The 23212-nt window shown below is 37.5% G+C and overlaps 1 protein-coding gene and 1 long non-coding RNA gene across 2 annotated transcripts; one reads left to right on the top strand and one right to left on the bottom strand.

Moving 5' to 3' along the window:
- Positions 1 to 666: 666 nt before the first annotated feature.
- LOC148102434 (putative trypsin-6) lies at positions 667 to 2750 on the bottom strand. Its single transcript, XM_087842464.1, has 6 exons — positions 2690 to 2750; positions 2143 to 2329; positions 1693 to 1896; positions 1360 to 1424; positions 927 to 1078; positions 667 to 825 (listed from the first exon to the last, which is right to left on the bottom strand). Exons 1-6 carry the CDS (start codon positions 2733 to 2735, stop codon positions 667 to 669), a joined length of 813 nt encoding a protein of 270 aa, XP_087698590.1. The 5' UTR covers positions 2736 to 2750.
- Positions 2751 to 8714: 5964 nt separating this feature from the next.
- LOC148102433 (uncharacterized) lies at positions 8715 to 10575 on the top strand. The gene is made up of 3 exons (XR_015719174.1): positions 8715 to 8781; positions 10370 to 10446; positions 10543 to 10575. It is a non-coding gene; the product is annotated as an uncharacterized LOC148102433 (long non-coding RNA).
- Positions 10576 to 23212: the final 12637 nt, after the last annotated feature.

Here is a 23212-nt window from a genome sequence, read left to right as displayed (position 1 = left end):
AATCATAATGAAATCCTAAAATCTATTCTCAAATAGTGAATGTCTGCTCTTTCTCATGTTAAATTTCTTTTAATGTTCTCAGGGCTAAAAATAACAAGTGATAAAAAAAAGCAATACACAGAAAACAATATATTACAGAGCTTTGATGGGGTGTAAAACGCTCTGTTTATTGTTCATTAGAGTAGTTATGGCAGGATTAAACATTTGTTAAAACAGTGTTTACACAAGAGAGGCGTCACAATGAAATAGTTTTGTGTAACAGCGACACCTGGTGGAGCAATAGTGTTTCTGAGCTTTGTCAATATGAAATGTTTACTTTTCATTTCGATCTTAGAAATATAAAAATGAAGGACTGAAAATAAGTTGGAAATTAAATTAAACGTATTATGAGATATAAATATGTGATCATGTACTATACATTTTATTTCATTTGTATTTTTATGTGATTGGAGGAAGTAGGACAAAGTGAAGAATCCAATCTCAGCAGATCTTCTGTTGCCACAATAAACTTTACGTTTATGTGACAGAAGGTGGGGAAGTAGATATTAGTACAAGGTTTTTATTTTATGTTTTTGTAGTTTGTAGATGTTCTAGAGTAGAAACCACACACAGCACACAAGTTTCATGTAGAGATGATTGTTTATTCTGAATGTTATTTTCATTCAGTTATTTTCCATTATTTTTTGTATGAATTGTCTGGTTTATCCAGTCAATGTAAGAACAGACCCTCAAGGAAACAGCTGGAAATTTACAAGCATATTTACCAGAACCAACATGTACAGCATATATCTTTTTGTCATATATCACTCCACCACCAGAATCACCCTGAGAGAGAAAAATATAGTTTATGTTACAATTTTATTCTAAAACATAACTCAATACTACACAGCAGACATAAAGTAACGTTAGAAGTCATTCCAACTCACCCCACATGTATCCACATCAGCTTCTTCATAACACACTCTTTTGTCTATTGGAGCTTCATATGGCAGCTTTGAATAACACCTATCAATTGTGATGTCATTACAGGGAACAACATACATAAGTGCACACTGAAGATCCTTTGGGTAAATGGGAACTAGGGAAAAGGAAAAAAGTAGTTAATAGCATTTCATGATACACTCATGAAATCAAATCCTTAAAGAATGACATTTTGCCTTATTTCAACTGGTATTCAAACAAAATGTATTCTTCAAAAGAAGCTGAGAGATGTGAAATCAAGGGAAACTATCATAAATTCATTCAATTCATAGTTAAAAAAAATGCCATATGTCATCACAGTTTCTAAATAAAAATGTTAAAGTCAAATTCTAACATAAGGTGTGAAACTGTAAAGTAATCAAACAACATTGGCCATACGTTTCTCCTTTGTCACTTTATTTATTCTATGACAACCATGGCCTGCAAGTTGAACTTCATCCGCTCTAGAAAAAGACAAAGAAAAAAACGTGAAGTAATTCCATATCTATCCATGTGTACTGAGGACAAAATAAATGAAAAAGTGGAGTCTGAAGGTTAGTATTGTCCATTCACATTTACTCAGTAATTTTCATTTTAGGGTTCAAAAATTACATTATCAATTTCCTTTTACTGCCTCAGTCTGTATACCATAGTTATATTTTTTCTAACATTCACCATATATCATAGATGTAACTTCTAAGATTTAAAAGGATTAAAAGAACCTTAACTCACTCTTGAGGCTTTTTGTTAAGGTTATTGTTGTTATCCTTGCATGTAGGAAGATCAACATGTTTAATATGAGCAACAGCTTTAATATCAGTAACAGGTTTTGGTAACTTCAGGAGCATGATGTCATCATGTGGATGTGGAATTATGTCATTTTTGTGAATTTCCACTGCGATTCCTGGACCTGGATGCACACCTAGAACTGCATACCTGTAAGGAATGATAACAACATTCACCTGCAAGTTTAACATAATTTGTTTATCTGTATAGATAATTGCATGGACTTGCTGGCTCATAATCACAGAGGTGAAGCAACACCTAAAAGCACTAATTTATAGGAAAACATTTGTCAATAATGACATGTCAACTACAGCACAGTTTTCAAATTAAAGGTTTGCAGAATTATATATAAATATCATGGTAACATTTTCAGTGAAAACAGGTTTTTTTTCTCACATTGGATCCTCCTTGCAGTGAGCTGCAGTTAGAACCCATTGGTCACTGATCAGAGAGCCACCACAGTGACCGGGTTTTCCATCAGATATATCTGACAGGCTGACATGGTAGAGTCGCTCACTTTTGTCACAGACCTTTCCATTATAAATTCTCTTTTGCAGATTCACCGCTGTGCTCACTGAGACACCTGAAACAGAGGGTCCGGCATCAAGGGACTGTGTTACAACAGTTGTTTAATAAGCAGCACGTTTGCTCTTAAGAGATGAAAACAGGCGAGTTACCTGCAGTGACAAACTGTTACTTGTTAGTGAAACAAAACAAATGCATATTCAGCATTATTATTCTTATTCATGCAGCCTAGACCTGTCTGAATGCACACACCTGTTTGAAAAGACACTCTGTGCTATTTGAGCAGCACAGAGAGAAATTCAAAGAAGCTCAGAAACTGCATTCTATTAGTTATGTAATTACAAATATGTAATTGACTCATGCCCAAAACATGTTTTTAATATAAATATGTAACAAATTTGAAGAAATACATACTCACCAACCCACAGCACAAGAAGAAGAAGAAAAGTGAGATGAGTCATCATTGTTGCTGACCTTACTACCACCTTCTACTTCAGTGACTGAACCAGTGTGAAAGTGGGCCTTTTTAAATTTGTACATGTTCTCCTATTGGCCCACAATCCACCAATACCCTTCTAAAATTTTATCAACACTAACCCATTGGCCACAAACACTGAACTTGCATACATTTGATTACTAATCAAATCAGATGAACATTTGCTGTGTAGGCCCCTCCCCTGTACTGCAAGTATCATCCTGAATGACACTGTTAAACAGTTTTTTAACTATTATTTAAAAAAAAAAAAATACTTGGACCTTTCTTACTGGGGAAAAAAGTGTACTTTCTTACACACGGTACCTTTATATTAGCTTAAGAAATTTAAAAAGATCGATGGAAATACAGTGTTTAAAAAATTAGCTCACAGCATTGCATCTACAGGCTTACAAAACGTGAAACAAGTACAATCCACACATATATTATGTTGTGTGACGATCAGAAGAAATCTGAAATTCATGTATTTTAACTAGTAGCATATGTCATTCTTTAACTTTGTATGTTTTGATATACTCCTCTCAGAGGAGATCACACTGGGCAACCTGTAAAGAGTTTGATTAAATTATTGATCATTCCATTGTACAAACTGTGATCTTTTAATAAATGTCAAGTATTTGTGATGCTTAAAAGGAAATTATTTGATAATTTTCAAAAGTTGATTCTTCAGTCTCAGCTGACTGCAGGTTTCCCCAATCTTATAAACAGTACATGACTGAAACCAGCTCAGTGAAGGAACAATGAGCTTGGAGCCCTTCCAGCCCTCACTACTGGAGGCCTCAGAAGGTATACCTCTATGAGCCTGACTTTGTTAGAGAAAAAACAAAGCTATAAATCTCTTGGTTCAAGGATGAGCTGAAGGTATAGACCACTAACGTGATATGTGGTGATGTGTAAGTGCTGTGGTTTTATAATAAGAAATGTGGATAAAGGCAGCAGTGTGGCTGGGATGCTAACTGGATCCAAATCCTTTATTTAAAGGAAGCAGATTCCCTGGAAATTTAACTAATGTTTAGTCCATCTTATACTCTTGATTGAAATTATTAATACTTTTTAATAAAGTGTTTGATATTTTTTTATTACTGTTACGATACTTTTATTTATTGGCTTGATAAAAAGTTTATACACAAAATGAATACTTTGTCCTCCTGCAGAGGTGTGGCCTGTTAGTCTCAAAGTTGGCATTAATGTCTTCTAAGAAAATGCATGCTGTGGATGTTGACTTTCCCACTTTGACGTAACTCCCACGCATTTCAACATAAAAACATGCTGTGCTCCCTCTTCACCCTAAAAAAAGGAGATTTGGCTTTGTTTAAGAGCTGGAGACCAGTGTGGCCCTGTCAGGCACAGTTCAGTAAAATGACTGAGAGACCTTATACTTTACTTATATTAATTCAGTTTGGTTCATTTCAAATTTATTTAGAATGACTAATCAGTAGTTATATATTATAAGCATTATGTCCAGATCATTCACTATCAATAAGGTTCTGGCATGTTAATATACACTCAGCGGCCAAATGGGACTCCTTAATTTTTATATGGCTGGTAAGAGGTCAAATGACTTCTACACTCTCTGTGAAAATAGATTTTTTTTTAACATGTATTAATTTATTTTTTTAATTGGCCTTTTTAGCTCTTATAACTTGTTATTCTCTGTTCCAGTAACAGCACGAGGTGGAGGAGAAAAGACAGACAGTCTTCTTTTCTTTAGCAGTTAACGTTGCTGTGCCCACAGTTCCTGATAGTGGTGAAACATAAGTAAGTACTGAAGCAGCTGCTACTTAGACAGAACTCCTTAATGCCATTTGCAAGTCAAATTGACCTGATAGGCTGGTAAGAGGACAAAGGAGCATTTTCGTCTTCATGATGTTATATTGCTGACGTGCTCTTGGAAACATCAGTATCAGTGTCAGGGTTCCTGGGTCGGTGACCCAGTGCTTTCCGTTTTGTTCATGTTCAGTTTATTTTGCCACTTCCTGTTTCATTTCCTGTTTGTTCCTGTGTCACCTCGTCTCGTGGCATTAGCAAGATTATGTTCAGCTGTGTACTCACCGGTCTCTCATTATCATCCTCATCAGTCTGTGTATTTAAGTCTTCTGTTTCTACTCGTTCTTTGTCGTGTCATTGATGTTTAGGTTATGTTGTTGTTTCCGCCAGTGTTCGGTCAGCAGTCAGTCAGTCCGTCCTTCGTTCATTCATTCAGTCAGTCGTCCAGCCAGCCATGTCCTTCCTCTGTTCTGTGTGGTCACTCCATCATCAATAAATCACCCAGCTTCACCTACCTGCGAGTCCTGCGTTTGGGTTCCTTCTTCCTCGCCTCCACTCCACAACGCCTGACAATCAGTTAGTAAGACAGTAAGACAGGAAGGCAAATGAGACATCAATGTGTATTCATACACTTCCTCTCATAATACTCTTTGTGTGCTGTCTATTCTTTGCTCTGCTGACTATATACAATATTTTGAAACAGAAGACACAACCATGCATTTCACAATAACTACTGGAGCTACTGCAAAGTTGGCTCCCAATTCCAGATGTAAGTCAGAGCTGTGGTCAAGACATGACAACAGGACAATTCATGTTAAGCGTGTTTATTAATGCAGCAGAAAGAAAAGTGTGCACAGAGTGTTTTGGGGTTGAGGGTACTCACTGTTTCTGCACTCAAAGCTCACAGACTGACAAAAACAACAGTTTACATTTAGTCTCTTTAAATTTTTGTACCACTTATATAAAAAGGTAAAACAGTGGGAAGTTTTGGGTTTTCAGGAGTTTTACTTCCAGTCAGCCTGCAGATGGTTAGCAGCTGCTTACGTGTATCTCTGTTAGTAAAATGTCTTCTCCTGCCGTTGGCTTATCAAACAGAAGCAAGGTGGTGTTGTGCATTAACTTATACTCCCTCAATGTGTGTTTGGTTAAATTTACATTATTATAGTATTAAACACATAATTATAAGCTGCTCTTCTTATGATTGGAATTTTACACACAAACACAATAATTTACTTTGACAAATATTTGGCCACATAATTGTATTTAGCCCATTTTTTTTCTTTTTATATTTTTAAAATCTTGTCTCTGATCCCTGGATTGTCTTGCAAAATACCACACAAGATATTTTCTAAGTTCTTCTTATATAAACTTTCAGGATTTTATTGGTGATGACAGATTATATTGACTGATTGTTCAGGAAGGACAGACAAATAAAAACTGGAGGATGCTGAGTAGAGAGGGTGGATGTGAGATGAGTCAGAAAGAAAGTAGGTGGATAATAGAAACTAATAATAAGATCATCAAGAGTTAATTCATTTGATTAGTTTCATTATTTTTATTTTAATGTTTTGTTTTTGGTGAAGGGATGATTAAAATTACACTTTCAGCAGCGACTAGTGAAGTGAAGAAAAAAAAAAGAAGAAAAAGGTGTTTCTTTAAAAGATCAAAGTTCAACCAGTAACAGCACGAGGTGGAGGAGAAGTGAGAGAGTCGTCTTTCCTTTAGCAGTTAATGTTGCTGTGCCCACAGTTCCTGATAGTGGTGAAAGATAAGTAAGCACTGAAGCAGCTGCTACTTACACAGAACTCCTTAATGCCATTTGCAAGTCAAATTCACCTTTTAGTCTGGTAAGAGGACAAAGGAGCATTTTCGTCTTCAGGATGTTATATTGCTGACGTGCTCTTGGAAACATCAGTATCAGTTCCACAGTAAAAGATTTACTCCTGTCATTATTTTATCAATGCAAACGTGGTCATTTGTATTCAGTGTAAACCACAGCAGTAAGATAGGAAGGCAAATCAAAGACATCAATGTGTATTCATACACTTCCTCTCATAATACCCTTTGTGTGCTGTCTATTCTTTGCTCTGCTGACTATATACAATATTTTGAAACAGAAGACACAACCATGCATTTCACAATAACTACTGGAGCTACTGCAAAGTTGGCTCCCAATTCCAGATGTAAGTCAGAGCTGTGGTCAAGATAAGCGTGTGTATTAATGCAGCAGAAAGAAAAGTGTGCACAGAGTGTTTTGGGCTTTGAGGGTACTCACTGTTTCTGCACTCAAAGCTCACTGGCTGACGAAAACAACAGTTTACATTTAGTCTCTTTAAATTTTTGTACCACTTGTATAAAAAGGTAAAACAGTGGGAAGTTTTGGGTGTTCAGGAGTTTTACTTCCAGTCAGCCTGCAGATGGTTAGCAGCTGCTTACGTTTATCTCTGTTAGTAAAATGTCTTCTCCTGCCGTTGGCTATTCAAACAGAAGCAAGGTGGTGTTGTGCATTAACTTATACTCCCTCAATGTGCGTTTGGTTAAATTTACATTATTATAGTATTAAACACATAATTATAAGCTGCTCTTCTTATGATTGGAATTTTACACACAAACACAATAATTTACTTTGACAAATATTTGGCCACATAATTGTATTTAGCCCATTTTTTTCTTTTTATATTTTTAAAATCTTGTCTCTGATCCCTGGATTGTCTTGCAAAATACTGCACAAGATATTTTCTAAGTTCTTCTTACATAAACTTTCAGGATTTTATTGGTGATGACAGATTATATTGACTGATTCTTCTGGAAGGAAAGAAAAATAAAAACTGGAGGATGCTGAGTAGAGAGGGTGGATGTGAGACGAGTCAGTAAGAATGTAGATGGATAATAGAAACTGATAATGAGATCATTAAGAATGATTAAATTCGATTATTTGTATTTTAGTTTTTTTGTTTTTGGTGAAGGGATAATTCAAATTACATTTTCAGCAGCGCCTAGTGAGGCGAAGAAAATGAGAAGCTGTTGTGTTTCGATGTGACCACACGGGGGCAGTGCAGCATAGTGAGCCTGCAAATCTGTTTATAACTTTCATATAATTTGTGAGTTTGTTTATTCTGAATTTTATTTTTCAGTTAGGTTCCACAGTTCATATATCATGTGTAATTTTTCATTAGTTTCAGTGTTTGTTTGTATTTTATTCTATTCATGATGGTTGTGTTGACAGATTTGTCCAAATTTAAAGTTATAGATGTGAACTTTTGGTTCCTTTATTATTACCTGTATAAACACTAAGCTGTTTATAAATAATCCACATTTGTGGATTTGTGCAGTCCTGAAAGATGCCCATACATCCAGCTACACTCAACATTAGTCCAGCTGAAGACCCTAATTTCATGAAGCAACTTCTTTTCCCTGATCCCGCCTCCACAGACAGATGTGCACAGAGGTTTAACAAGGCACAGGCCTCGATCACTGAAGACAGACCGCATCAAGAGTGTGACCTCCAAAGTGCTTTATTTATTCACTTCAGCCAGCCTCTTTTATGTCCCCATTTATTTAAAATCTGCTCTAAGAAATATTTCCTGTGATCTAAAATTTGGCACATTTATATTTGCGTCTGATAACAACAGCAGTTAATGTGCTGTACAGCTGATTCTTTTGAGGGTGTAGCGCCTTCAAAGGTTGACGTAGGCACCATGTAGAGTTATAAAACGGGGTTTATTCTGGTCTCGACGACCCGGGAGAACTGCTCAAAGAAGAAAACGTTTTTTTTTTTTAAACATCACATCAAAATGCATTCTTCTACTTTGTGTAAATCAATCGCAACGTAATTAATCACAGAAAATAAAACATTTAAAGAACACAAACAAAGTAAGCTGACCTCCAGGAGGGGCTAAATCAAGGGCGTAGATTTGGCAAGGACAGAAGGGACACGTCCCCACCAATATCCAGCGATTATTGAATCGTCCCCAATAATTTGATCTCTTCGAGTAAAGAAAAACAAAACCGACAGAAAGAAAAGAAAAACGATCTGTTAACGTCTCGTTCACCCAGCGGTGCAGAAAGAGTTAAATTACGTTCTCTACTGGGGTCCTACCTCACATGACAAATATGACCAATGTGATTGGCTGAGCCTTTCAGGGAGCTCTGTTTATTTTTATCAGCGGCAAGCCTGCGCTGCGAGGAGGAGAGGAGGACGGCAGCAAAGAGGAAGAAGCTGGATATAAGAGAGTGTTTCAAAGAAACCTGTAAGTCACTTAAGGTCAAGTTCACTCATAAAATGTATCCGTCATAATAACGTTACAGGCTATGCTAGGCTATGGCCCACTATTGGTTATTTCAGTCTCCCACAGTAGCATTTCTAATTTTGATTGAAACTGTCAGAGAAAACGGCAGCTTTGAGCAAGCCAGGATATTAGTTTACAGAGGCTGTTAACATTATATGTCTAACGTTAAATGTTGGTGACACAATAATTTCATCCTAATGGCACTGACATATTCATAGGGTTAATTTTTGAGACAAAATATCATGAGGTAGTCATGATTTTGCAAATATTCCACCTTGTAGTGCAGTTTGCACAACTTGTTTTAAAAATGCACTCACCCTACAAACATTACTGATGTGTGACTCATCAGCAATGTGTGTATAGTGTGCCTAAAATGTTGCATAATTTTGCTGAGAGATCTTTTACTTTGTGGTAATCTTAGATGAGCAGTTTTATGGACAAAAAAACCACCAAGTCATCCAGTGTTCCCTTAGTGCTAATGTATAAGAGATGTTGGTGTACTATAACTGAAGTAATGTTGTTAAGTCCTTAAAGTCATATTCTTTTATTGTCATGACTCTATATGAAGCTATTTTTATTTTTGTATGATACCTGATTTATATGGAATATGGCTGAAGTAAACTAAAGCCTAAAATACTTAGTCATTTTTTTATAGTAACATTATATAATTCACATATAAAACTATGAATTGTAATTTTAAATGATTTAAAAGCACGTAGAATACCATATGTAGGCAAGTATATTTCTCCTTTTTTTTTTTTTTTTATCAAGAAGCAAACACAAAAAGGAAGAAAAAAAAAAGAAACAGGGCAGGGTTCGGTGGTTGAATCATCCGTCCCCACCAATGCCAAAACCAAATCTACACCCCTGGGCTAAATAGTCCTTTATGGCCTTACTATCTTTTTCTAACTTATTTCTTGCACTTATTTAATTTTGAACATTACTTTTTCCATGTGTGGAGCTACCCATGTGTGCTAGCAAAAAAGGGGTTGGGTGGAGACCAACTCTACATTCCACTGTTCATCACCAGATGGTGCAAAAGCGCAAGATCCAGACATAAAGCATCAAATCCAAAAGTCCTTTACAGAGGGTTTTTATCATTATTATTATTATTATTATTATTATTTATTTAACTAACTTTTTAAATGTTTCACACATTAAACATTAATGCATGAATGGATGTGTATTTTAAAATGAAATACTAGAAGACATTGTTAATTATTAATATTGTGCTTTGTATATGCTACATGTATATATAGTACATGCAGTATGACAGGAACACAGAGGTTTAGTGCCAGACTTCACATAAAAAGTATAAACTATGTTAGGATCCATGATTATCATGTGTGGTGTTAGTTTACATCAGTGGGTCCTCTCATGAAGGTGTGTGGATCTCTCACCTCTCTCCAAATTGTGGTTGTGTGTTTGATACTGAAACAGATGAAGACTGCTGATTGGCTGAAGTAGGGTACAATATATATTTTTGGTTTTTGGTTTGGGCAGTGCTCACCTCTACATTAAATAAACTGCTGCTCGTGTGTGTTTGTAGGTTCTCAGTCATCCAGCTCATGGTTGTCTAAGGAGCCTGGAAACACTTCAACCACCTGGAAATACCCAGCCTGCAGAGTACATCATATGATTTATTGATTTATTTTGTGTTCATGTCACATGGATGGATGTGAAATTAATTTATGATTGTTTTGTTTTTTTATCTGTTTCTAGAGGAGACGTCGTTCAGGTTGCAGGACTTGGTGGTTATAGAGTAAATGCCACCGGCCACACATGTAAGACCATATTTTGTTTGATTATTTCACAGTTAATGCTAGAGTCTGATTTCGGTTTCTGTGACTGTTTTATACTTACATTTATGTTTTTTGTTTAATACTGTATGAAAAACAAGTTTTTTTCTTTTTGTAAATTTTGGAGTAGATATACTGTGTGCCAAGTTCCTTGTTTAAAAAACATTTGGAAACATAAAAAAAGACGAAAACATAATTTCACTCAAAATTTTAGCTTTTGAAAGATTATGAATAACCTTTGTTCTTTTCCTTTTTCTGTAGTCCATGATGAACCACCTAATCTTCAGTGTGCAAACATGTGTGTTGCTGACTGTGAGCCTACCAGATGCTCTCAGTGTACTGCATATGTGCCATATAACAACAGGCTGTGTCTGGAAGAACATCAAGTAGATGCACGTGGGGTTAGTTGACTGCTAATATTACTGTATATCATCTGTGTATGTTTTAGATATTTTGGGGAAAAAAATTGGCACAAACTACATTTCTCTTCTCTCAGGGTGATTCTGGTGGTGGAGTGATTTACAACAACATGATTTATGGTGTAATCAGTTCTGGTTTTGAACGTGTCTCTACTGGACCAGCTGTTACTGTGAATGTTTGTTCTGACATGAACTGGATAAATCAGAAAATTGCTCAAAATAATGGAAAATAACTGAATGAAAATAACATTCAGAATAAACAATCATCTCTACATGAAACTGTGTGTTGTTTCTGCTCTAGAACATCTTCATGTTAACTGCAAATTGTGAACCTTTTTCTTTGGTGAAAAATATTGTGTTAGATTTGTAGCTTGTGTGTGTTTGAATGTGGTGTCAGGTGTGTAGCAGCTCATCCTGTTGTTCAGAAACTCTCAGACTCACACTGTGAAGATGCAGAAAGGATTTCTGATCAGAAATGCCACCAATCAGCTGCAGGGCCTGAACATGATATCTGAGCTGATTGTTGAGGCTGAAAATGTTTACATGGAGGCTGTTTGCTCATTGGTGGCAGATAACCTGTTCTTTTAATCACTGAGCTATAGAGGGCATTAAAATAAATACAGTTACTATCCAAATAGGTTTTGTTGATAAAATGCATTTTTTGAAACTGTCCATTGTTTTGTCCCAACTCTAATCACACAACCCCCACCCCCCAAAAACAGAAAATAAATAAAATAAAATTATAGTACATATGAACAGTGTTGGGGAGTAACGGAATACATGTACCGCCGTTACGTATTTAAAATACAAAATATGAGTAACTGTATTCCGTTACAGTTACCGTTTAAAAAGGTGGTATTTAGAATACAGTTACTTTGTTGAAATAAATGGATTACACGGCGTTACTTCCCTGTTTCATATTGTCGCGGGTCAGGACTGTTTGGGTTTTGTTTGACAGCTACGTTCTGTTGTTCCAGGTGGCAGCGTTACGGTTGCCATGGTGACAGGGTGACGCTCTCTCTCTGTGTTTCCTGGGTGAGAGAGGCCTTTTTGTTGTTGTTGTGCTAAGCTAACAGGCAGAATGCTACAGGTATAGCTCTAAAGAATGTAGCATCATAGGCAGTGTAGTCCGTGCTGCAGGGAGAATGGACTGCCATACACGTTATGTGTCTGTGAGCGAGGGAGGGAGAAAAAGGAAAAGTACGAGCTGTCATCGAGCAAAAACGGGAGCTGGAAGCATGTAAATATAATAATAACCACTGCAGCCAAGAAGAGTGCCTGACGAGCCCAGTTGTAAGTAAGCTATTAAGACTCGACTGTACACCGTGTTCGTGTTTTCCTCCAAAAAAAATAAGTTCCTTTGGAGCAGCCTTTCAACGCCTCTCTCTGTCTCTCGCTAGCAAAGTTGACCCAGACAACAAAGTAAAGCTAGTTTTCGGCTACGAGCCTGACACAGAACCCACCGTATTAACCAGAGGTCCCTTTACTACGGTTCGGAGCCGCGGACCTTCAGTAACAGTAATAAATCACAGCAATAGTACATTCATGTAGTTGTAAACAGCATGATAATATATTAAGTAATCCAAAGTATTCAGAATACGTTACTCTCATTGAGTAACGTAACGGAATACGTTACAGAATACATTTTGGGGCATGTATTCTGTAATCTGTAATGGAATACATTTTAAAAGTAACCTTCCCAACACTGCATATGAACATATGTATTTTATATCTCATAATACATTGTTTCCATCTTATGTTCATTCCTGCATTTTTATACTTCTAAGACCAAAGTGAAAACTAATCGTTTAATATTCACAAAGCTCATGGACACTATTACTCAGATGCTTCTCATGTAAATACTGTCATAACTATTCTCATAACCAATAAACTGAGAATGTGTTTCACCTCATCAAAGCTCTATAACATATAGTTTAAAAAATATATATATTGCTTATTATCACTGGAGGTTTTTTACTTTTAGACCTGTAGAACATTAAAAGAAAATTAATATGAGAATAGATTTCAGGATTTCATCATGATTCAATTTTCATATTAGGCAGTACATTCAAATTTCCTTTGAAGTAGTGAAAACATTTCAAAGTAGATATCATTAAATGCTAATTAAAACAACGTCGATTAAATTGCATCAATATTTTCCTACTGAGCAGTAAAAGCACACAGAATTCTTTTAACGTGAAGCAGCAAACTGATGTTTAAATATTGTTTATTATTACAATAAGAGACTAAATTAATTCGTTTTGAACTCTTCAGTTTTCTCTTTCAGTGCTGCTGTTTGTTTCCTCCTCCACTTGTATTTTTCTTGACGTCAGGAAATGTGCATAGCGCCCTCTGTTGTATGTTTGAGAGCACTGCACTGCATGGTCATTAAATTAAACTGTGCAGAGGTATAACTTCATCCACTTGCTCTCTCAACCAAACCTGTTTTATTCTCTCTTCATTCATTTTCCTCAGTGAGGAAATGAAAGATGATATCTTCTAGAAGTATTGAACACACTGTTAGTGAACACAGGCTTGTAATTGTTACTTTTTATTGGCATTAATCACAACAGAGAACAGAGTAAACTTCAGACTAGTTGCGATCAGATTCTAAACCTGCAACATAAAGTAGAGACCAACACAGCAGTTTACAACAATAAGAGTTTCAGTTCAAGAAAATAACTGAAGATGAAATCTTGGGGATGAAGCACCAAACAGACTTGAACTGCCTTTAGTGACTTTTTACTTGATACATGATCTGAAATATTGATTTGAAATCTCAAACATGATTTCACATCGTCATCGACTTGTCTGAACTTTTCTCAGCTGACCTGATCCAAAGCACTGAAAACATCATTAGGTCATAAATTCAAACAATGTTTTGGAGTATAACTAACAAAATAGTAAGAGTGCTTTAAAAAAAGTGCTTAACTTTTTAGCTCACAATGTCACACATCATCATTGGTCAAAATGATTTATTCTTATCATCCTAAACAGAACAATCAGAGATAAAAAGATAAATGGATACACCACTACGAAAAGTCAATAAGAAATTCAACATCAATATTTCACCAGTTCATTTAAACACTTCATTCTGCCCAGACTGAAGGGGACACTTATTTCCTGTCTGCTAATTTTCACCAGTCCAGCTGAGGGAGACATTGTTGAACAATATGACTGAAGACACATCATCACTCTAACATCAGCACATTTAGCTCAAAGCTTTTTTTCCCCTAAAGAAACATGCACACCATCTTTCAAGTATTATGGCATCGGAAAAGATCACAAAATCTTGAGATGCTCCAAAAAGATGCAGACAAAAACACAACAATGTTTGTCATAGTCTCTAAGGTCTCCCAGGCTTGAAATGGATTCTTGTATAACAGCATTTTAGTGCAAAGATGGTTAAATGAACAGATATTGTGATATAGCTTAGAAATAGAAAAAGGTGCTAAATAATGCAAAGTTTAATGAGAAACACAAACTGTAAACTAATAATGGAAGCTGTGATTCATCCCAGAGTGTGACAGAGAGCAGAGACACTCTACATATTAGAAAACACAGAATTTGACCATCTGGAATACAGGTGACAAAAAAAGGCATCAAAACTTGAAGGCTGGTGTCCTGAAATAACATAATACTAATACTACTAAAACTACTACTACTACTAATAATAATAATACATTTTATTTAAGAAAGCGCCTTTCAAAACACTCAAGGACACTGCACACAAGCAATAACAACAACAAACATAAAAAGTTGAGCAAATAAATAAAATAAATTAAAGTAGCAGGATGGAAAGATTGATGTGGAACAGGCTAATGTGAATAGGTGATTTTTGAGTCTGGACTTAAAAAGAGGGAGGGAAGTGATGTAGGTCATTAGCAAGACTATAGAACTTGACTGCATGCTGAGGTGTTCAGGTCTGGTTCTGTAGTATAGAACCTGAAAATTAGACGGTCATTAGCAAGACTGTATAGAATCTATACAGTCTTGCTAATGACCTTCTAATTTTATTCAGATGTGTTGCAGCAGGGACACATGTAAAAGTTTCAGAACACCGGCCCTCGAGGATTCGAGTTGGACACCCCTGATCTAGATCCACTGAGTAAACACAGCACTGCAAACACAGAAATAGAGTTGGTGGAAATTTCAAATATAAGATACTTTTACTCAAATGTTTTACTCTCACTTCTCCTCCACCTTGTGCTGTTTAGTCTTAAATGTCTGACTGTGCTGAGAATATGTGTCAGCTATAGTCAGTGTTTCACATGAAGTTTATGATGTGGTGATGAGGAAAAAGGTGCATCTATCTCTAAGTTCGATCTCTTAGGAATAACTCAAGTGCTTTGAATATATTATATGATTTGAAAACAAATAATTGACATTAGAGCCCAGGTTTCCTGTCCACCATCACATTAGCTGAGTAGTTGGCAAATCTTTGGGGAACAGAGAAGATCAGCCATCAGTCAGTTTTCTTCTTTTGAAGAAAAAAAAATCAATCAGTTGATTTCGACTACAGACACACCATCACACTAATGCAGGGACCCATTATGTGACATCAGTCCTCTGAGATCTGAGAGGAGACGGTTTGTATCAAGTAAACCAAACTGACAACTGACCACAGAGCATATAATTAAAGTCATTTTGTTGCTCTGTTGGGCATTTATAAAGAGACCATGCCTGGTAAGATAACACAACATTTATGCAGCACTGCCCCCGTGTGGTCACACTGAAACACAACAGCTTCTCATTTTCTTCACTTCACTAATCACTGCTGAAAGTGTAATTTTTTATCATCCCTTCACCAAAAACAAAACAGTAAGATAAAAATAATGAAACTAATCAAATGAATTAACTCTTGATGATCTTATTATTAGTTTCTATTATCCACCTACTTTCTTTCTGCCTCATCTCACATCCACCCTCTCTACTCAGCATCCTCCAGTTTTTATTTGTCTGTCCTTCCTGAACAATCAGTCAATATAATCTGTCATCACCAATAAAATCCTGAAAGTTTATATGAGAAGAACTTACAAAATATCTTGTGTAGTATTTTGCAAGACAATCCAGGGATCAGAGACAAGATTTTAAAAATGGGTTAAATAAAATTATGTGGCCACATGTTTGTAGTCAAAGTAAATTATTGTGTTTGTGTGCAAAATCCCAGTCGTAAAAAGAGCAGCTTATAATAACGTGTTCACTGTTATAATAATGCAAATTGAATCAAACGCACTCTGAGGGAGTATAAGTTAATGAACAACACCACCTTGCCTCTGTTTGATAAGCCAACGGCAGGAGAAGACATTTTACTAACAGAGATAAACGTAAGCAGCTGCTAAACATCTGCAGGCTGACTGGAGGTAAAACTCCTGAAAACCCAAAACTTGCCACTGTTTTACCTTTTTATATAAGTGGCACAAAAATGTAAAGAGACTAAATTTAATTTCACTTGTAAACTGTTGTTTTTGTTAGTCTGTGAGCTTTGAGTGCAGAAACAGTGAGTACCCTCAAACCCCAAAACACTCTGTGCACACTTTTTTCTTTCTGCTGCATTAATAAACGTGCTTGACATGAATTGTCATGTCCTGTTGTCATGTCTTGACCACAGCTCTGACTTACATCTGGAATTGGGAGCCAACTTTGCAGTAGCTCCAGTAGTGATTGTGAAATGCATGGATGTGTCTTCTCTTTCAAAATATTGTATATAGTCAGGGCTGGACTGGATATCGGGCATACCGGGCATTTGCCCGGTGGGCCGCTCGTGATTTTTCGTTTTTATGGGCCAATGGGGTTTTATTTTATTTTTTTTAACGGTATAAATGAATGGTGGTGGATTGGCCAGTTGGTCATGATTGACTCTGGGCTTGACCAGTTACAGCAGAGGAGGTCAAACTTTAAAGTTGAGGTGAAAAGGAACTCGATTTCATAACTACTTCAGCTAGAAAGATGCTTATTCAATCATGAAACTGATCAATGATCAGCTGATCGGCTTTTCTCTCTGCGCCAGAAAGAGGGAACCAGCAGATGTCGCGCTAAACAACAGCAGCAAGTTTAAGCTTGATCAGCTGTCGGTAGAATTTATTTAATGTTAATTTCTAGTATCAGCTGATGTTTGTTGGAGCCACGGCTGTAAAGCTGCTGGTCATGATATCGTTTGGTTATGTGGTGAGAGGGAAACATGAAGATGAAACCAGGAGATGTCCTTACTGAATCATCAGAGCTGTGATGGAGAAACAGGTTTACCTTTTAGGTAACATGGATGAGTTGAAGGGAAGTTATGAACTGTTTCTAAGAGACAAATAACACCAGGATCCATACTTTTGTTTCATATTCTCATTTAAAATGTCTAGCTTTTAATAAATATTTATCTGAATCTTACAACCAAAGTTTTCATCTGATGTAAAATGTATAGAAATACATTATTGTATTCAGTAAATATTAGGTCTAGTATATACCCTAGTAAGTTCTTGTATTCTTTCCTTTGGGAAGGTACCATCTGTGCAGTCTGCTGTTGAAGAAAGATGTTGAATCTATTTGATTACAGGAGAAAAATAATAGATTTCTGTGCATTTGTTTTCTATTAGTTAGGTATATGTAATTATAAATTAGGTTGTTTTATATTTTTGCTAAAGACCGTTTAGAATACCAGAATAGGGAGGGTGGTGTAGGTTTAAGTTTATTATAAAGGCTTTATGGCTTTTCCTATAATACCTGGTGGGCCGGTCACTAGCCAAAATGCCCGGGCTGATTTTTTGTCCCAGTCCAGCCCTGTATATAGTCAGCAGAGCAGAGAATAGATAATAGACAACACAATGGGTATTATGAGAGGAAGTGTATGAATAACCATTGATGTCTCTGATTTGCCTTCCTTGGCTGTAGTTTGCATTGAGTACAAATGACCATGTTTGCATTGATAAGAAGCAAATTTTTTACTGTGGAACTGATACTGATATTTCCAAGAGCACATCAGCAATATAACCTTCAATATCCTTTGTCCTCTTACCAGCCTAAAAGGTGAATTTGACTTGCAAATGGCATTACGGAGTTCTGTCTAAATAGCAGCCGCTTCAGTGCTTACTTATGTTTCACCACTATCAGGAACTGTGGGCACAGCAACATTAACTGCCAAAGAAAAGAAGTCTGTCTCTCACTTCTCCTCCACCTTGTGCTGTTACTGGTTGAGCTTTGATCTTTTAAAGAAACACATTTTTCCAATTCAGCTCCCAATTTTAACCAGTTAAGCAACATCTCAAAATTAAAAACACTTCTGGAGGTGAAGAAGGCACATCTGGCTGCCCAATATATATCAACACAGCAGAACCTGTATGACAGTGAATCACCTGGACATAGTGCTTTTGATAAGTAATTACTGATCATTCACGTGAAATTAAAGTCATATCAATCAACAAGGAACCTTTGAATTTGAACTAGCACCACTGAATGAACAATGGTCTGGGAGGTCAGTTCCTTGGTCATTAATATACAAATTCTCATGACCATTGATGAACAACTACTGATCAAAGGCCATTGATCAATGGGATCAGTGGTGCTAGTTTCAGTCATTTTGCAAATGTACTGTTTATAAGACTGGGGAAACCTGCAGTCAGCTGAGACTGAAGAAGTCACTTGGATGAGCGACAAAACGATTCTCTCACTGAAAACGCTACGTCCAGATGATGCATGCTCAGTCATCCGCATGCTCAGTCATGGCGCTGTCACTTGGTGTTCGCTCGCTCTGTGGTATAGTATCGCTTTCTGTTCCTGCTCAAACACAGTGGTGTTTCTGAGTAGCTTATTTGCTTAGCAGTTTAATTAACAACTTTTAAATACATTCTTTTTTCACAGTATAATCTTCACGTGCTTCATCCGAAGCACACTTTCTGTGTACTCACTACCTAATTTATAGCCAAAGTATTCACTCACTGTCTCTGTACTGTTTCGCTAGCTTAGCTCGTAGCCGACCCGTTAGCACCATGGCTACTTCACCTGTCCCTTCTGCACTTTCTTGCTCATTGTGTCAGATGTTTAGTTACTCCTCGGCCTCCTTTAGCAGTAATGATATCTGTAACAAATGTAGCATATTTGCAGCTCTGGAGGCCAGGATTACTGATCTGGAGACTCGGCTTTGCACCCTGCTCTCACCCTTAGCTAGCCAGGCCCCTGTAGCTGGTGCAGCCGAAGATAGCGTAGGCCCCACTAGCTGTTCCCCGGCAAATCCCAAGCAGCTGGGGAAAGACGGCTGGGTAACGGTGAGGAGGAAGCGTAGTCCTAAACAGAAGCCCCAGGTACACCACCAACCCGTTCATGTGTCTAACCGTTTTTCCCCACTCGGTGACACACCCGCCGGGGGTCAAACTCTGGTAATTGGTGATTCTGTTCTCAGACATGTGAAGCTAGAGACACCGGCAACCATAGTCAGTTGTCTTCCAGGGGCCAGAGCAGGCGACATTGAAGGAAATTTAAAACTGCTGGCTAAGGGTAAACGTAAATTCAATAAAATCATAATTCACGTCGGCAGTAATGACACCCGGTTACGCCAATCGGAGGTCACTAAAATCAATATTGAATCGGTGTGCAACTTTGCCAAAACAATGTCGGACTCTGTAGTTTTCTCTGGTCCCCTCCCCAATCAGACCAGGAGTGACATGTTTAGCCGCATGTTCTCCTTAAATTGCTGGCTGTCTGAGTGGTGTCCCAGAAACGATGTGGGCTTCATAGATAATTGGCAAACCTTCTGGAGGAAACCTGGTCTTGTTAGGAGAGATGGCATCCATCCCACTTTGGATGGAGCAGCTCTCATTTCTAGAAATATCGACAAATTTATTAAACCCCTCAAAACATGACTATCCAGAGTTGTGACCAGGAAGCAGAGTTGCAGTCTTACACGCCTCTCTGCAGCTTCTCTCCTCCTGCTACCCCCCCAAAAACCCATCTCCATAGAGACTGTGTCTGCTTCCAAAAAGACAAAAAACAAACTAAATACCAGCAACAAACAACTTAAACATTTACAAAGAAAGAACAATACAGTATCCACATCTGAACCAAAGAGTAAAACAGTGAAATGTGGATTATTAAATATTAGGTCTCTCTCCTCCAAGTCTCTGTTAGTACATGACTTAATAATTGATCAACAAATTGATTTACTCTGCCTTACAGAAACCTGGTTGCAGCAGGATGATTATGTTAGTTTAAATGAATCAACACCCCCGAGTCATTCTAACTACCAGAAATCTCGAAGCACAGGTCGAGGGGGCGGTGTGGCTGCAATTTTTCACACCAGTCTATTAATTAATGAAAGACCAAGACAGACTTTTAATTCATTTGAAAGCCTGATGCTTAGCATTGTCCACCCCAGCTGTGAAACTCAGAAACCAGTCTTACTTGTTATCATCTATCGTCCACCTGGGCCTTACACAGAGTTTCTGTCTGATTTCTCAGACTTTATATCTAATTTAGTTCTGAGCTCAGATAAAATAATTATTGTGGGTGATTTTAACATCCATGTTGATGCTAAAAATGACAGCCTCAACATGGCATTTAATCTGTTGTTAGACTCAATTGGTTTCTCTCAAAATGTAAAAGAACCCACCCACCACTTTAATCACACTCTAGATCTTGTTTTAACATATGGCATAGAAACTAAACATTTAACAGTGTTTCCTGAAAACCCTCTCCTGTCTGATCATTTCTTGATAACATTTACATTTACAATAATTGATTACGCAGCAGTGGAGAGTGGACTTTATCAAAGTAGATGTCTTTCTGAAAGCGCTGTAACTAAGTTTAAGAATATAATCCAGCCACTGTTATCATCGTCAATGCCCTGTACCAACACAGAGCAGAGCAGCTATCTGAACGCTACCCCAACAGAGGTCGATTATCTTGTTAATAATTTCACCTCCTCACTACGTACGACTCTGGATACTGTAGCTCCGGTGAAAACTAAGGTCTCTAATCAGAAGTACCTGACCCCGTGGTATAATTCTCAAACACGTACCCTAAAGCAGATGACTCGTAATCTGGAGAGGAAATGGCGTGTCACAAATTTAGAGGATCATCATTTAGCCTGGAGAAATAGTTTGTTGCTTTATAAGAAAGCCCTCCGCAAAGCCAGAACAGCTTACTACTCATCACTAATTGAAGAAAATAAGAACAACCCCAGGTTTCTCTTCAGCACTGTAGCCAGGCTGACAAAAAGTCAGAGCTCTTTTGAGCCAACCATCCCTTTAACGTTAACTAGTGATGACTTCATGAACTTCTTCACAAATAAAATTTTTATCATTAGAGAAAAAATTACCAATAATCATCCCACAGATGTAATATTATCTACAGCTACTCTTAGTTCCATTGATGTTAAGTTAGACTCTTTTTTTCCAATTGATCTTTCTGAGTTAACTTCAATAATTACTTCCTCCAAACCATCAACGTGTCTTTTAGACCCCATTCCTACAAAACTGCTCAAAGAAGTCCTGCCATTGATTAATTCTTCGATCTTATATATGATCAACCTATCTCTAATAATCGGCTATGTACCACAGGCCTTCAAGGTGGCTGCAGTTAAACCTTTACTCAAAAAGCCATCTCTAGACCCAGCAGTCTTAGCTAATTATAGGCCAATCTCCAACCTTCCTTTCATATCAAAAATCCTTGAAAGAGTAGTTGTCAAACAGCTAACAGATCATCTGCAGAGGAATGGTTTATTTGAAGAGTTTCAGTCAGGTTTCAGAGTTCATCACAGCACAGAAACAGCTTTAGTGAAGGTTACAAATGATCTTCTTATGGCCTCTGACAGTGGACTCATCTCTGTGCTTGTCCTTCTTGACCTTAGTGCAGCATTCGATACTGTTGACCATAATATCCTATTAGAGCGATTAGAACATGCTGTAGGTATTACAGGTATTGCACTGCAGTGGTTTGTATCATATCTATCTAATAGACTCCAATTTGTGCATGTAAATGGAGAGTCCTCTTCACACACTGAGGTTAAGTATGGAGTTCCACAGGGTTCAGTGCTAGGACCAATTCTGTTTACATTATACATGCTTCCCCTAGGCAGCATCATTAGAAGACATAGCATACATTTTCACTGCTATGCAGATGACACCCAGCTCTCTCTGTCCATGAAGCCAGATAACACACACCAATTAGTTAAACTGCAGGAATGTCTTAAAGACATAAAGACTTGGATGGCCACTAACTTTCTGCTTCTTAACTCAGATAAAACTGAGGTCATTGTACTCGGCGCTGAAAAGCTTAGAAATATGGTATCTAACCAGATTCTTACTCTGGATGGCATTACCTTGGCCTCCAGTAACACTGTGAGGAACCTTGGAGTCATTTTTGACCAGGATATGTCCTTCAACGCACATATTAAACAAATATGTAAGACTGCGTTCTTCCATTTGCGCAACATCTCTAAAATTAGAAATATCCTGTCTCAGAGTGACGCTGAAAAACTAGTTCATGCATTTATTACTTCCAGGCTGGACTACTGCAATTCATTATTATCAGGATGTCCAAAAAACTCACTGAAAAGCCTTCAGTTAATCCAAAATGCTGCAGCAAGAGTACTGACAGGGACTAGAAAGAGAGAGCATATTTCTCCTGTTTTGGCTTCCCTTCATTGGCTTCCTGTTAAATCCAGAATTGAATTCAAAATCCTGCTCCTCACATACAAGGTCTTAAATAATCAGGCCCCATCTTATCTTAATGACCTTGTAGTACCATATCACCCTATTAGAGCACTTCGCTCCCGCTCTGCAGGCCTACTTGTTGTTCCTAGAGTATTTAAAAGTAGAATGGGAGGGAGAGCCTTCAGTTTTCAGGCCCCTCTTCTGTGGAACCAGCTTCCAGTTTGGATTCGGGAGACAGACACTATCTCTACTTTTAAGATTAGGCTTAAAACTTTCCTTTTTGCTAAAGCATATAGTTAGGGCTGGACCAGGTGACCCTGAATCCTCCCTTAGTTATGCTGCAATAGATGTAGGCTGCCGGGGATTCCCATGATGCATTGAGTTTTTCCTTTCCAGTCACCTTTCTCACTCACTATGTGTTAACAGACCTCTCTGCATTGAATCGTATCTGTTATTAATCTCTGTCTCTCTTCCAGAGCATGTCTTTCATCCTGTCTTCCTTCTCTCACCCCAACCGGTCGCAGCAGATGGCCGCCCC

The sequence above is a fragment of the Neolamprologus brichardi genome, chromosome 6 (genome assembly GCF_056152115.1).
Source record: "Neolamprologus brichardi isolate AB-2024 chromosome 6, ASM5615211v1, whole genome shotgun sequence".
In the NCBI taxonomy this organism is placed as follows: domain Eukaryota; kingdom Metazoa; phylum Chordata; class Actinopteri; order Cichliformes; family Cichlidae; genus Neolamprologus; species Neolamprologus brichardi.
Note: the sequence above shows the minus strand (reverse complement) of the source record. Positions and strands in the feature narration are given on the sequence as shown.

Coding starts and splice junctions, on each gene's coding strand:
- LOC148102434 (XM_087842464.1), bottom strand. CDS start 2,735: ATGATGACTCATCTCACTTTTCTTCTTCTTCTTGTGCTGTGGGTTG. Junction 1,425..1,692: donor CTTAACAAAAAGCCTCAAGA/GTGAGTTAAGGT, acceptor GTCTTTTTCTAG/AGCGGATGAAGTTCAACTTG. Junction 826..926: donor CTGATGTGGATACATGTGGG/GTGAGTTGGAAT, acceptor TTTCTCTCTCAG/GGTGATTCTGGTGGTGGAGT.